Source organism: Sinocyclocheilus rhinocerous, unplaced genomic scaffold (assembly GCF_001515625.1).
Source record: "Sinocyclocheilus rhinocerous isolate Xijiao unplaced genomic scaffold, SAMN03320098_v1.1 scaffold119, whole genome shotgun sequence".
Classification (NCBI taxonomy): Eukaryota; Metazoa; Chordata; class Actinopteri; order Cypriniformes; family Cyprinidae; genus Sinocyclocheilus; species Sinocyclocheilus rhinocerous.
Window position 1 is genome coordinate 1,188,564 of NW_015654491.1, and position 16,103 is coordinate 1,204,666.

At 36.2% G+C, this 16,103-nt stretch overlaps 3 protein-coding genes across 4 annotated transcripts in view; all 3 read right to left on the reverse strand.

The window, feature by feature from the left end:
• The window catches only part of LOC107717104 (protein bicaudal C homolog 1-B-like), a 43,543-nt gene extending 40,451 nt beyond the window's left edge, over positions 1-3,092 (reverse strand). For both annotated transcript variants that reach the window (XM_016523763.1, XM_016523762.1), the window contains exon 1: positions 2,666-3,092. In XM_016523763.1, the coding sequence (XP_016379249.1) occupies positions 2,666-2,852 (187 nt within the window). In that variant the 5' untranslated portion in view covers positions 2,853-3,092. The remainder of the gene's footprint in view (positions 1-2,665) is intronic.
• Positions 3,093-5,082: 1,990 nt separating this feature from the next.
• Positions 5,083-8,755, reverse strand: LOC107717106 (ubiquitin-conjugating enzyme E2 D4-like). The gene is made up of 7 exons (XM_016523764.1): positions 8,665-8,755; positions 7,697-7,760; positions 7,576-7,607; positions 7,379-7,456; positions 7,194-7,299; positions 6,805-6,898; positions 5,083-5,244 (listed from the first exon to the last, which is right to left on the reverse strand). The coding sequence occupies exons 1-7, from the start codon at positions 8,749-8,751 to the stop codon at positions 5,199-5,201; spliced, it is 507 nt and encodes a 168-aa protein (XP_016379250.1). The 5' UTR covers positions 8,752-8,755; the 3' UTR covers positions 5,083-5,198.
• Positions 8,756-12,857: 4,102 nt separating this feature from the next.
• LOC107717077 (visual system homeobox 1-like) lies at positions 12,858-15,223 on the reverse strand. The gene is given in 6 exon segments (XM_016523722.1): positions 12,858-13,457; positions 13,719-13,899; positions 13,987-14,110; positions 14,204-14,279; positions 14,750-14,917; positions 14,920-15,223. Coding segments are annotated over 6 exon segments (1,017 nt in total). The 5' UTR covers positions 15,134-15,223; the 3' UTR covers positions 12,858-13,203.
• Positions 15,224-16,103: the final 880 nt, after the last annotated feature.

Below are 16,103 nucleotides of genomic sequence, written 5' to 3' on the forward strand. Positions count from 1 at the left end.
GAAGGGCTTTGGTTAGAGTGGTGACCAAGAACCTGATGGTCACTCTAGTTGAGCTCCATGATCATATGTGGAGATAGGAGAAATCTACAGAAGGACAAACATCGCTGCAACACTCCACCAATCCAGTCTTTATGGCGGTGTGGCCAAACTCCATCCTCTCTTCGGTTAAGACGCATGAAAACACACTTGGAATTTACAAAAAAGCACCTAAAGGACCCTCAGACTCTGAGAAACAAGATTCTCTGCTCTGATGAACCTCAATTCTAAGCATCATGTTTGAAGGAAACCAGCTCCGCTCATCACCTGCAGAGTACCATCCCAAAAGTAAAGTGTGCTGGTAGCAGCCTCATGCTGTGGGGCTGTTTTTCAGCAGCAGGGACTGAGGGACTCGTTAGAGTAGAAGAAACGCTCAGTGCAGCAAAATATAGAGATAGCCTTAATGAAAACCTAGTCCAGAGCATTCAGAACCTCAGACTGGGCAGAAGGTTCACCTTCCAACAAGACAATGACCCTAAGCACACAGCAAGAGTGGCTTATAGACAACTGTGTGAATGTCCTTGAGTGGCCCAGCCAGAGCCTGGGATTGAACCCAATCAAATATTTCTGGAGAAACCTGAAAATGTGCATCTGCCCCCATCCAACCTGACAGAGCTTGAGAGGTGAACAGGTGAGGTGAAGAATGGCAGATAATTGCAAAATGCTGATGAGCAAAGCTTGTCGCATCAAACAAAAAAAAGACTTGAGGCTGTTAAGGTGCTTCAGCTAAATATTTAGTTACATGGATAAATACATGGATAAATACATGAATACTTATGCAATGTACTTATTTCAGTTTTTTATTTTTAATAAATTTACGAAGTTGTGACAATTCTGTTTTTGCTTTGTCAGTATGGTGTATGGAGTGTAGATTGATGTGGAAAAAAGTAATTTAAAGAAGTTTATCATAAGGCAGCAACATAACAAAATGTAAAAAAAAAATTAATACTTTCTCAAGGCACTGTATCTTGAGTTTGGTTGGTTTGAATGCATGGTAACAAATGCAACTAGAGGGCCTGCTATAAAAGACCAGAAGTTTTGTACATGTTTAGAATACGCCAATACCAAACCACTGACCTCAACTTGTAATACTTAAACTTGTTTAAAATTCTACTCTGCTGAAGTTACAACAAAAGAAAAACAAAACGAACTGAACATTATTCTGCAGTGAAATAAACTGTCCACTGCTGACAGAGTGACTGTAAAATATGATAAAATATGATGCAAGTGTTGAATTATGAGCTTTAACCAGATGATGTTGCTTGAAAAATGTTTGTGTACAGGTTTGGCTGTACTTGTGAGAGCCGAATTTGTGAAAATGTCCACACAAATCTAGTTAAACATGGTGAAAACTGACTTGTGAAGTGGTCCTCACGATTTGAATGCTCATACATCAGTCAAATTATATTTTACTTCAAATATAATAATGTCAACTGGTTTGGGTGAAGTTCAGTTTACGGCTAGAATATTAAATATCATTATCCTAGTATAAAAAAAGCAATGGGTCTATGAGAGTTCCTCACTAGTATAACTTCAAAAGTCTGTGTTTGTATGAATGCACAGGTTTGGTGATACCGTGTGGCCCAAATATTTGAAAATATTCTTTCAAATATAGTAAAACATGATGAAATATGATTGCTTCAAAACTACATACATACACAGGTTTTTATGAGGGATAGTTCAACCAAAAGTTAAAAGTCATCATTTATTCAGCATCATGTCATTCCAAACCTGTATGACTTTTTATCTGGAACATAAAAGAACATATTTTGAGAAATGTCTCAGTGTTTTGTTTTGTCCATTCAATGGAAGTCAGTGGTAACCAAAGCTGACTGGTTCTTCAAAATGTATTTTGTGTTCCACAGAAGAAAGAAAGTCATACCATTTTGGAACCACATGAGGGTGAGTAAATGATGCCAGAATTTTCATTTTTTGGGTGAACTATCCCTTTAAGTTTGAGGTAGAGCAATTCTACCCCTACTGACCACCTCTGTATAAAAACCAGTGTGTCTATGAGATCTTCTCACCAGTATAGTGAAACCAGTATTTGTGTAACTGTAATGGTGATGCCCTTGATGGATAAGTAATACTGATCTCATATTTATAACTTATATCTGACGTTTTATTGTGATGCTGCTTGAATGCATTGAAATGATTGGAATTTGGCAAGTATTCATGTAAAACTTTCATGACACTCCAATAATAAATGACTGAACTTATTTCTTAACCATGTTGTGTTGTGAATGTCTAACCTCCACATATTTGTACTAAATGAACATAAGAAGATTAAAAATTCCATTTAGAGTCCATGCAAAAACCTAAGCTTATTAATAGTTTAAGTGCAAAGTTACCCAAAAAATTGTTGCTAGTTCATGTGAATGTCGGTCGTATTTGGCTACTAAATTAATCAATAAAACATCCCAATGCTGGTTTTCATGTCCTACACAAAAATCAGTGTCCTCAACACATCTCCTTCAAGATGGACTTCGAGGAAACATTGTGTTATTTTTAGACAGAACTGTTTATGCTTCTCGACGCCAAGCGACACTGCAAGGTTAGCTAAAAGTATTTTCAAGATATCAAATTGTCTTCCCAGTTCTTTATGAAAGTGTTTAAGAAGTTAACATACCCAGTAACATAGTTTCTAGTTTCTTGCGGTCAACTCGAAATCTTTCCTCGGTCCAGTCTGGGTCAGGCGGGGAGATGTGGCCGCAGTGGCCGCTGGAGTCATCCTCAGACACGGCAGACGGTGAGTCGTCACTCCGCTCGCTGCTGGAGCCCTGATCATGATGCATGAAACTCAGCGGCTCAGCCATTGCACATTAAAGTGATACAAACTTACTAAACGGGGTTTATATGTGGAAGAGGCAAACGGCAAGTCAACATTAGGAGTAAAACATTCCGATTTCCAGGCAAGTTTTTCCAATCCTGCCTTTGAAGTCCCTTAAAGCCCCTCTGGCCAGTTACTGCCCCCGAGAAAATCAATCTGCCCCTAGATTCCTCTCCCCTCCACTTTTCCTCTGGCTCCAAGACCAGAACACACTATAGTTGGAGGACATGGATGCATGGATGGATTATGCTCCTGTGGGAGCATTCACGTGTCAGGATCAACGCCCACTCTCCTCCCAAAACTTTCCCATAATCAAATCCAGTTCGCGCGCCTACAGTTTCCCCTGCACGCGCAAAAAAAAAAAAAAAACACTTATGAAATTACGATATTTTTAAGTAATTAAAAAAATATTACAATGCAATTCTTACAAAATTACTTTCATGCACATTTTCTATGATTCTATGATGAACGTTTTCAATTACTGAATAATTTTTTTATTTATTTATATGTATTTATTTATTAAAAACCTGTTTAACTTAAAAATGTCTAGGCAGTGTAACTCTAGAAAAAAAGCATAATTAAAAGAATGACATTCTTGAAAAAAGAAACGTTGGCACTAGTCAAGTAGTTTGCCATGTTTTATTACTATTTTCTTAAAAAAAATCCCAATAAACTTTTGCAGTGTGACCTGACATACAGGAATTCCATTTTGTTGTCACGTAACAACAAAACCTTATATATATATATATATATATGTATATACACACACACATCCAGAGTGAGCAAAAGGGCTGGCAAAATCACTATGGACCCCTCACATCCAGCACACTCCCTCTTTGAACTGTTGCCATCTGGTCGACGCTACAGTGCTCTGAGCACCAGAACGGCCAGACACAGGAACGGTTTCTTCCCTCAGGCCATCCATCTCATGAACACTTGACAATAACTGTGGAACACACACTATTTATTCACTCATACACTTATTTATCTAACACACATACTCAGTCTACATTTCAATTTGCACATAATATACCTGTACATACAACTGTCTATTGTTCTATACCTGGACATACAATTGTCGATTGTCGATTTGTATATTTTTTATTCCTTATTTTACTTGTTCTATTTTTTATTTATTTTTTTATTATCTGTGTTTTTTTGTTCTGTCACTGTCATTCTGTTACACTGTGGAAGCCTCTGTCACGAAAACAAATTCCTCGTATGTGTAAACATACCTGGCAATAAAGCTCATTCAGATTCTGATTCTGATTCTGACATATACATACACTTCAATAAAAAGAGAAAAGCAGAAAATTAGACAAACAAAACCTATATCTTTTTCATAAAATAAAATATAATTTTATTCTGATTAAATAGAGTAAAGCCTAAGAAAAGTTAATTCACTTAAAATTGTACTTAAACGTCTTTGTATTTTTCTGTAAGATAAAGTGTTTAGGCCTACTTCATAAGGACATTGACGTTTTTAGTCATCAAATCAACCCTTTTGTAGAAAATATTTTTTTTTATCCCCCAAATGTATGAACATGGCCAAACAGATTAAATTTCCATGAACTCATCATATATATTTTTAACTAAAGATTTAGTTTGACTGACGTTACTTGGGTGGATTACTATTTTGAAACTAAAACGCATAAAGCGTCATTGCGTGAGACCCATTTGGTGGGGATAAAACGTATAACATCGCCATCTAGTGGCACAAAGCTACGACGCAACATAAAATGCGAGCAGAATGTGTACAGCAAGATTGTCCAAACTCAGTCCTGGAGGACAGCCACTGTCCTGCAGAGTTTAGCTCCAACTTGCACCTTCCTGGAAGTTTCCCTCCAGGAGCAGGATTGGACACCCCTGGTGTATAGTTTCATCCCTGATGTGAACTAATTCCAAAATTACAGATACGGAAATCATCTCATTGTCAAACAATGTACTAGAGTCATCATAAAACAGCTGCAGTGAGACATTTTATAATAACACCTTTTAATGCAAAAACAATAAAAATGATCCAGTATTGTATTTATTTCTATACAATAAAATTACTAAAATGTAACTAATCCATTGGAAAACAAAACAATATTTTTTGTTATGTATTAACTGACAGGTTGTTCCAGGATGCCTCTGTGAACAGGGACAAGTGACTCGGCCTCCTGAACAAGGATTTTCTGTAAAGTTGTGCATGTAAATATGTATATATGTGTGTGTGTGTGTTGGGGAAGGTTCGTCTGTTGATAAAAGTCTTGACTCTGTACAGGTGCATTGCAGAGTCGTGTGCAGTAATAGTGTCCATGTGCAACCATTTCAAAATCTTGCCATCCAGTTACATCGCATACTTCTGAGTCCATTCCCTTGCCAGTCTGTTATACCTAAAAGACAAGAACAGACATCTTCATTCAAAAGAATAGCTCTTGATGAAGCATTCAGAGTCATTTGGTACTCAAACACTTTTTGTATTGCTTGATAGTAATAAAAGATGAAAATGTAGAAAAGAAATGCAGCTTAGATTGAACCAGATGGGAGAAGATGGTTCATACAGACAGGGGCGACATGCCCCCATATTGGTACCAATTTAATATAGTCATGGAATCTCCCATGTCAGCCCCCCTGCAATTTGGAGCAGTTAACCAAGCCCGGGCCTACGGGGGTTTTAGAGGGTGAAAACTGAACGAAACAAAAGCAAAAGCACCCTCAATTGAAGGTCTGGCAATCCAGTGTGTATTTGTGTTTGCACTCTGGAAAACATCTAAATTTCTATTTACAACGTGTTTTTGCAGCGTTGAGCAGTGTAGCCAATCACAGGCATTTCTGTTGATTTCATAAACGCAACGGCCAATCAGAGGTGTTTCAGCTGGTCAGAATTCACTCACTGCTGAAAACGCCAAGAACGCCATTTCAAGAGTGCATCATATGTGGATGTCATTCCCGAAACTCTGCAGCGTGTATGTGGCCGAAAACAAAAGATTCATACAAATCCTTAATGGATTATAGCAGGGGTGCCCAAACTCGGTCCTGGAGGGCCGGTGTCCTGCAGAGTTTAGCTCCAACCCTAATCAAACAGACCTGAACCAGCTAATCAAGGTCTTACTAGGCATACTAGAAACTTCCAGGCAGGTGTGTTGAGGCAAGTTGGAGCAAAACAGGACACCGGCCCTCCAGGACCAAGTTTGGACACCCCTGGATTATAGCCTAGAAAGCATGCAAAGAGCGCTCCCTTTATAATTATTGAAAGATGTCACTCATCTTCGTTCATCCCGATCTCATGAAGCCTTCTAAACTGCACAATGAATCTCTTAATTTTACAGCGTCTGCAATTTGTTATGAGATGATTCACAAGCGTGCAGAACTGAACTGAAGACACTGTAAAAAACTTATATCAACCAGTAATTTCATTTCCAGTATCGGATGACAGAAAGTCCGATCTCTTTAAGGTATTCTTGACTGTGCTGCAGTGTTGCCAGATTGGATTGAAGATCTCCAGCCCAACTACAGCGTAAAACCCGCCCATTTAAAAAAATACCAGCCCAAAATGTGTAGTAACAAAACAAAAAAATTTATATGTATATTTACATATGTATATGTAATTTAAGGGGGTAGTTAGGGTATTTTTTTAGACATATTTTTAAACTACACTCTTCCAACATAAATGTTTGGAAGCGCGGAAACTGAAAGTCGCCAGTTGTATAAAAAAGCAGCCCAAATCTTATCAACCCACCCAACACATTTATTTCCGGTCTGACGTTACCAAAAGAAGCCCAATTGGGCGGGAACCCGCCCAACCTGGCAACACTGCTGTGCTGTTATTATTGACTGCTTTGATGCCGTGCAATAAGATAGGACATTGTTTTGATACTTCTATCACCTTCTATCCCCCCCCAAGAGTTAAATGTCACCCATGCATACAGATCTCACTTAACAAACTCACTTACTTATCTTTGTCCGATTTGTAGATGTGTGCAATATCTGGAACTAAAGGGTCATCTGGATTCGGGTCACAAAGGAGGGAGCATATGGATAATAAAACTGAAAAACAGCAACAGAAAACAGCTGAATCATTTTAGTGGTGCTAATAAAAGTAACGTGAATATTTCTCACATTTACTTAAAGGCAGAGTAAGCGATTTCTGGTAGCCAATGTTGATCACTTAATGCCTTAAAGCCATAATTCTGAGCTCCACCTCTTTCAGGTCCTCTTTCGTTTGTATACTCCTTGCGTGTCTATTCCATATCCATATGCTGGATTATTCCCTTTATTATGATCTAGATGTAATCTAATTGGACATGTTTATGATGAAAAGACCATATTTGTGCTCTCTAACCTTTGGATACCGTGAGGGCAGGTGACCACTGGGACCGCAGAATGTCCAAACAGATGCTTCCATTACTGTTGATATTTGGGTGGTAGATTTTTGTTGTGAAGGCAACCTGTCAGCAACATAGTATCAATTATCAAAGAACAAATCATTTTTGGAAGGGGAAAGAACAGATGTGATTGTCCACTCACCTTTGGTGGTTTAAAAGGATAATCAGTCGGGAAATGGATTGTGAGGAAGAAAACCCCTCCCTGATATGGGCTGTCACTCTAGGGGGAGATAAAAAGAAAGCGTTTGTGTATGACAGAAGCCAATTCCTTTGTTTTACTGAGCCAATAACTAATTTCATAAAATAAACATTAACTTGGAATTATTCATGTGTACTTACTGGGCCCATTATTGTAGCCTGCCAGTGAAACACTGAAAGTGCAAATAGAATATATTGAGCAGACCGTCCTGTCAAAGTACTAAAGGCCAGTAATGAGTACATAGTTAGCAGACACACTTACGGTCTTCTCCAAGTGGTCCAGCTGAGCACTGCGAGGGGGGATCCCGTTGCAAGTCCTGTAGCTCCTGCAAACACAGTATAAATTCACATGTAAATGTCTATGTTTCAAAAACAGACTTGCATGTTGTTGACAGTTCACATAATATAAAGTTTTGATATATTATCAAAATTCATGAGCTGTAACCCATGTCTTATAAATGCAAGGTTAAAGAATAAAAAGAATAAAGAATGTGTTTTATAGTATTTATCAACAGCTTATTCTTTATTTATTTTCATTTTAAATGTTCCTTTTTAAATGTACCTTTTTAGTACACTTTGTTACATGCTTCTGTCATTTTTATTAGTTGCTGTTTTTAAATATTTCTGGTTAGGTTTAATTTACATTTATTTCAGTTCTAGTTTTAGTAAATTTAGTACTTCAACTTCAAATTATTTATTTCAGTTAGTTTCCAAGGCTCCGTTTACGTTTTTCATCTCATATTTACATTTAATTTTAACCTCTCTCTCACACTCACACTCACACTCACACACACACACACACATATATATATATATATATATGCATGTATGTATACATACACACGTTATATATTATATAATCAGTGTTGTTATGACTTTCATATTATATTGTACTGTAGTGTACATATTGAGAATTATTTTATGAAATACTATTTAAATAAGGTTAACCTTTTTAACTAGAGCTGCTAAAACATCGGTCGACAATCTAAATCAATGCATACACATTACAATTGTAATATTTGATGTCCTATAAGACTTCAGTCCTCTTTGTTCTCAACATCATGCTCTTTTCATCTGGCCGAAAAATAAATTCTTCTAACCTTCTGACTTTATAGTAATGTGGACCGAGAGATGGTACACTGTATCAGCCATGTGTAGATCTTTTGGATCGCCGTAATGCTATTCTTCTTTCAAGACATTTATTTTGTTTAGAAATAAAAAAAATATTACCTTCTGGATCCTTTTCAAAGCCATCAGATCTCCGCTTCTTTTCTCCGCCTGAGAATGTGAAAGGAACAACAATGAGAGGGCGCACATTAGGGGAGTTTACTTCAAAATAAAAGTCCTTGTAACCTGTCATCGACTTGTGCTCAAATAGCAAAATTAAGCAATGTGTGGGAGGGCTTGTTCTGTGAGGTTCAGAATGAGAATTATTTAGACTTTATTCAGAATTACTATGACTTTAAATAATAATTTATGAATTATAAATTCAAATCTTTTTGTATTAGATTAATGCTTTGGCACATAGAAACTTCTGTTCATTAAGAAATTCAGGTGGCTGTGCACACCCCTCATTTTAATGGAACTAGGTCATTGGACATTGGAGTCCTGGCCACAAATAAGAGTTATCCATAAAATCCTGCACTAAATGTGTGAATGTTCCCAGGGAATTATCAATGAAGTGATTTAAAGCACCTGCCAAATGAATGCATGTAAATGTAGCCCCAAATGTACTAAGCAGGAAGGAAAGGCAGAGTGTTTAGTGGATGGGTGGTGAGGGATTACTGTAATTAATTTTTGATGCAGGATGCAGATGTTCTGTGTGCTAATTGCAAATTAGAGCTAATCCCAATAAACAACATATCAAACAGAATTACTGCCTGCATCATCTGCGGTGGGCTCCACTTCACTGTTGTGTGTGTTACATGTTTACTTGCTGAAAATAATCTGCTTGTTTGTGTGGTTTTGTGCCCTTATCTTTCAAATCATGTCTGTTCAGAGATACTTTCATGTTATACAAGTAGTTCATACAGGCTAATGTTCCCTTAGAGTGAATTAATTTTTTTCATTTAAGTATTTTTATTGTATTATATTATATTATATTATATAGGCTCAGTAACAAATTTCATTTAATTTTATTATTATATATTTTAAAACATTATTTAATATATGATTTATATTGTTTGTATTTATACATAATACAATAATATATTATTGTTTTTATATATGTTATGTTTATATATTATTATATTATTTATATATAATATCATTTTTAATTTTATTGTGTTACATTTAATACATTATATATTACACACACATTCTCAAATTATGAAGCAAAGGGTTTAGCTCTGATTTAGTTAATTTATTGCAGCTTGCAGCCTTCTTTCATATGGCCACTAGATGGAAGCAGTTCACGATCAAAACATGTTCACCTGTTATTGCATTGTAGACCTTTATAGGCATTGTGCAATGCATCTCATTGCCTTTAGATTCAGGACACTCAGAAATTGTACCGTTTATATATATATATTGATCGCAAACAAAAACAATATTATTATAGAGGTTTAGTGTAGCCTATTTGTTTACCAGCTGAGGTGAGAATGCACAGATGACATTGTCTGACATTACAGAAACTTTAGCAGCCAAACCACGAAAATTACAACATGGCTAGGGACTGTGCTTTAGTTATGCATTAAAATGCCAACTGGTCTCGCTTCAGACAACCTTGTCAACTTCATCGGGGAAACGCTGAACCAAATCAGCTTTGTGCAGTGATTCCACAGGGCTTGCCAAACGACTGCTGAGTGCCAGATGCACATCTGCATGTTTGGAGCTCTCCGCGCTGCTAAGCTATTTACAAATTAGCAGTGGACATAATATTTTCTCTTCATCATTATCATAAACATCACAGCTTTGGTGTCTGCCAATCCCTCTCTCCCTCTCACACACACGTTCCACACAGAAAGTACAACAAACATGGCTAATTTTTACGACTGGTGCTTGGCTCTGAAGCATCTGAAAATCTCCTGTGTGGGGTTAAAGTTAAGCCTATAATCAGAACAGATGTTGAAATTGGATTATTATTATTATTATTACGTTTTCTGTTGTTGTTATTATTATTATTATTATGTTTTCTGTAGATCTCTTGGAATGCTAAAACATGAATGTTGTTAGTATTATGCAGCTGTCTGGAATACTTGACTGTGATTGGCCAATCGCGACATTCAGCGGTCTGTCGTCCATACCAATGCTGTCTATCAGATGTTGCACTTACACAATTATTCAAAAAGTAACGGGGTCTGCTGTTAGAGGAAAAAGAAACAATCACACCCTGTCATAAGTCACACTGTGCTTACAGATGTTTATGTAACTCTTCTTTGGTATATGCCCTAAAACAGTTTTTTTTTTATTTTTAATTAATGGCCATTATCCATTAACAAATGACAGTAAATTTAGCCTAAACTTTATCCACCTTAGAGAAGGCGTGGCCATTTGTAATTCCAATTATTTTAGCTCTACAAAAACCATAGATATCTACAAAACAGTCTGTTAAGCTGTTTGACAACAATAGGTAGGATTATCTTCCTGTACATAATAGTTTAAAAAGGACCCATCATCTATAATTGTTATTCTGTTAAGGGCAGTTGGCACGAAAGATTATTGGGATCAGCAGTGATTGATAGTATTTTAATAATTTAATTCCTAGGTCCTGAGCTTGTCTCAGGCTGAAGTGTTTTTAATCTCAGTTTTCATGCCCCTCTCCTCTGCTAATCTGTTTTTCTATTATTCTCTTTAAACCCCTAACAAAACAATTACTTTCCCTAATGTCATATTATTGAGATTACCTTTAAAAAACAATAGATACTATCAAATACCTATCCATTAACAAATGACAGTAAATTTAGCCTAAACTTTATCCACTTTAGAGAAGGCGTGGCCATTTGTAATTCCAATTATTTTAGCTCTACAAAAACCATAGATATCTACAAAACAGTCTGTTAAGCTGTTTGATATTGCTAACTGGTATTTGTTATCATTTTATTTAAATGTATTATCGTAATCATAAACAAACTGGGTGATAGCGCAAACCGTTTACAGTTTTTTCACGTTTTCTTCCAGTTATTTACCTGCGACTATTCAATCGGAAGTCTCGCACATTCCCGAGTTGCAGAATGAGGTGGATACTTTTATAACACGCCAATACATATATTAATAATAAGAATAATATTTAAATATTTTGTTTACAATTATTTCTGTTTATATTTGTTAGATTATTATATAATATAGATTATTCCAAAGTTGCTGATTTGTAAATGGTTGTTTTTAAAGCAAATACATTTGTGTGATATGAGAGAATATGAATTATGATGATAATGCTACGGTATTAGAGCTAAACCTTTGCATTAAACAATTGGATAATGAAGTGATTTTAATGAATAGTGATTAACAAAATATGGTAATATTACAATACACTGTGTTTATCGGTTTCCATTGACCAGATGTGACTTTAAACATGGAGATCTAAACAATAACTGTCTAGAATATAATAAAAAAATGAACATGGTTTTGTAGATCTGCAGGTGATGTTCTTGCAATGGTGCATTTAACATCTGCAGAGCCTTTGCTGAGGTTGTTAAAATAAAAATAGCTGGGCATGGATCATAAAAGAAGGCTGACGTGAATTAAAGATGAATGGGCTGTTGAGTAGTCTGACAGTTTCTGGGAAACAAACTGCTTAATCTTTTTGCTGATTGGCTTAAATATTATTTTTTTCCACATGAAGTGTTAACAGACCATCTAACGGGTCAGCAGTATCTATTCTGGAAGGCATATGTATACCTGTCTCATGTCTTTGACAGCAAGAAGACTGGGACCAGTGATGAGCCAACTTCTTATGTGACAAGTCAAGGTAATTTTCTATGACATATTTTTATATCTGGTGTGCTGAAACAATAAAGAAACAGAAGGCAGGAATCAAAAGCATAAAATATATATTTTAAATTTTTTGTCATGATGTGGATTTGTTTTTGCTGGTATTATATTGCTCTGTTGATGACATTGATCGATGCAAAACATTCATCATCACAGCAGGTAAAGTGCTTTAGAATCCTTTCTGGAGACTTTCTGTTCCCCAGACACATACTGTATTACAATAGGGAAATATTATTACATTCACAATAGTGGTGAACAAATGGTCACCCAGCAATGACAGATTTTTTGACAGAAAAAGATAAATAGGGTGACTTATTTTAAATCAGATTTATGGATAATTCCCTTGAACGTAACATAAAACATAATATTCAACACTTTTTACATGAATCATTTTTACACATGAAAGATAAAATAATTCAGAAGTATTCAAATACTTGATAAACAAAAGTAAAATAATAACACAGGAAAGCTGACAAACAAAACCAGACATTCACAATAGTGGTGAACAAATGGTCACCCAGCAATGACAGATTTTTTGACAGAAAAAGAAAGAAAATGTTTAAGAAAAATAGGGTGACTTATTTTAAATCAGATTTATGGATAATTCCCATGAACGTAACATAAAACATAATATTCAACACTTTTTACATGAATCATTTTTACACATGAAAGATAAAATAATTCAGAAGTATTCAAATACTTGATAAACAAAAGTAAAATAATAACACAGGAAAGCTGACAAACAAAACCATTGTCAAAAGATGACACACTGTATAGTCCTTCTTGTCTCTTTATACTGTATGTGCTCTTCAATATTGTCCACATTCATTTGCATATTTAACTCTCAGTTTCAGAATCACTGCTGTCTTCTGTGCGAGGTGGTGATCTTTTCAAAGTGCCTTTACTCTCTTGTTTTGAAGTGCTGGACAAATCTATTGCCATGTCTTCTGAGTCGTCTGCTCCGTTAGCTCCACTCGACCATGTTGTGTCGCTGTCTTTCCCCTTGTGTTCGTCTGAATATGAATCTGAATGCGTCGATTCAGGTGAACCGGGAGCTTTTTTTGTGATTTCCAGAGACTTTTTGTGCATTCCTGAAAGAATAAAATGCAGATGCGATTAAAAAATTGTAGCTTAAGCTGCCAAATATTTATAGCTGGATTACAAAACACTTTTAAGTCAGACCCTGGGTCTGTTTTAAGCCCAGTTCATGTACATTTAATTCTATACTTTTAAGTGTAAAATATGGGCAACAGCAGACAGACATTCACAAGACACCTCAGCTATGTATTCGAGTGATCAAATACATATTTGAGTCTTTGAGTATTAAATAGAAAAACCACCTGCTGGCTCACCTAGAAGCCAGGGAGCGCAGGAGCCCATCATGCCATTCTTGGCCGAATTGATGATGGATTCTGGAAGTGGAATGGAGTGACGGACCATGGCACCATACAGCCCATATTCTGCCATCACGCTGCTGCGGCCCCAGCACTTCTCCCTTTTCCTCCACTTAGCACGGCGATTCTGAAACCATACCTGGGCAAAAACAAACCTGGGAATTAGCTATTAGAAAGAGTGAAAGAGAAAGAGAAAGAGAGGGAAAAACTGTGAAAATCATCCTACCTGTATCCTGTCCTCTGGTAGCTCTGTCTTCATGGCCAGCATTTCTCTTGCATAGACATCTGGATAGTGCGCTTCATGAAAGGCTTTCTCCAGCTCCTCAAGCTGATGCGAGGTGAAAACTGTCCTGAAAATCAAAACGAGATGCGTGGTTAATAAAACGAATCACCAGATCCTTACACAATAAATATTTAATGTAATATTTCATTTCATTACACACCTGTGCCTTCGCTTCTTCCTCTTTTGTGAGTTCCCTGAGTTTTTCCCATCGAGATCCCCGGAAAGACAATCATCATCTGTAACGTAAAACATTTTGTTAATAAAAAATAAAAATCCTTGACAGATTAAAATATAATTCATATGTTGGGTAAAGGGGAGACAAATACAATGCAAATTAATAAATAAGTAAAAATATGTAAAATATAATAATATAAAAAATTAACTAAAATGTTCTTTAAGTTATCAGGTTTTAAAAATTCAAGTCAAAAATATTTAATATGACTTAATCAACCGGACTATTAGGTTACATCAACAAATCTATTTTTAAAGGTTATGTCAAGTAGAAATTTTTAAGGTAACTGAAGGTTAACACTTTTTATTTACATTATTATTTCTGATTCCATCAAATTAGAAATCACAATGTAATTCGTTAATGAAAAAAAATACCATTGCAAATAGAAAAACATCAATTGCAGGGTCAGTTTCAGCACCAACTTCAGTGAACAGCTCTTTGGCTGATTCAACAAACAAATAAAGTGATTTGTACCGGAATAGGCATCCCGTTGCTGTTCGAGATTCTGCATGAAGTGACTCTCTGTCCGTGACTGCAGGAGCGGGATGTGGCTCGGGAGAAAACACGGGGCCCCAGGAGGTTGTTGTGCCGCCAAACTGCAGAGAAAACCCAAGCCGAGCGGCAAAGAGCCTCCCGGAAAGCAAATCCTCCGACCGCCGCGCTCTGGCACTCTCCATTGGCCCCCGCGCCAGGACCGGACTGATGCGGCTGAAGTTCCGACTCCAGACCGAGCAGATCTGTGATTGCGAACCCTTTGGACCTAAATCCAGATCCATTAAGACGTGATTTGTCGATTCCGAATGAGGGATACAGTTTAACCTTAGGTTTTTCGTCTATAGCCTCTTCTCTTCCCGTCATGGTGGCAGTTTGTTAAATTCACTTTCTCTCTGAGGAGGTCAGGCTGGTGGGACGGTTAAGCGCTCTGGCGGGACCATTTATCCGTCTGTCCAGTCCAGCAGATCGTTGCACTGTCCAATCAGATTCAACGTCAGATATGTCTACCATGAGGAGGCGTTTCCCTTTTTCAATCACAAAGGATTAATTGCCACCAATTTTCCCTTTAATCCGATGAGGATTTTCCTCCCCTATCTGAATTGGTCCTGAGTAGTTTTTTCCCTTTAGACAGAAGATTTCACTCATATGCGCAGACTGTAACGCGTTGTGGGTTATTGAAAATGTTTAATAGCCTACTTGACATTTCATTGGAGTCAGAATATAAATTAATTAGAAACAAGAAACCAGAACGAGATCCATGTTCTAAATTTTAGTGACTAACTAAATCTACGTTTCGTGATATTTCCTTATCATTCGATAGCTGTAATCTAAATTTAAATAATGCCGGAATTACTTGCAGCAATAATTACTAGCTAATTAGCCTATTACTGAGACAGAAAATATATTTTCTGTAATAAAAGAAAAAATTAAGAACTTTAAAAAATCTCTTCTAAATCCTATAACCATAACTCTTCATTTAAATAATGAATAAAACGAAATCGCATTGCCAAGCTTGCACTGGACTAATAGGCTACATAGCCTATAGTTTAATTGTAAATAGAAGAAATATTCTCAAATTGTTGTTTTTGCTATTTGAAGAAATTATTTCGCTGCCTTAAAAATGCACTCTGCATATTAAAATAGAGCCAGTTTTTTTGTCATATAACGCAAAAGAACAACAACAATGGCATTAAAGACCATGCGTTTAGGTTGGTGAATAATAATAATAATTAGTATTATTATTATTAATAATAAATTTACTATGATAAATCGTTTAATAAATTAATTATTTATATAAGACTTATAATTATTATAATTAAAATATAAGCTATAA

Bases quoted from the DNA above. Each gene is read 5' to 3' on its own strand.
- LOC107717106 (XM_016523764.1), bottom strand. From the start codon at position 8,751: ATGTGCGCCCTCTCATTGTTGTTCCTTTCACATTCTCAGGCGGAGAAA. The intron at 7,608-7,696 runs GTAAGTGTGTCT...TTGCACTTTCAG, and splicing joins TGGACCACTTGGAGAAGACC to TGTTTCACTGGCAGGCTACA. The intron at 5,245-6,804 runs GTAAGTGAGTTT...CTTGTCTTTTAG, and splicing joins TACAAATCGGACAAAGATAA to GTATAACAGACTGGCAAGGG.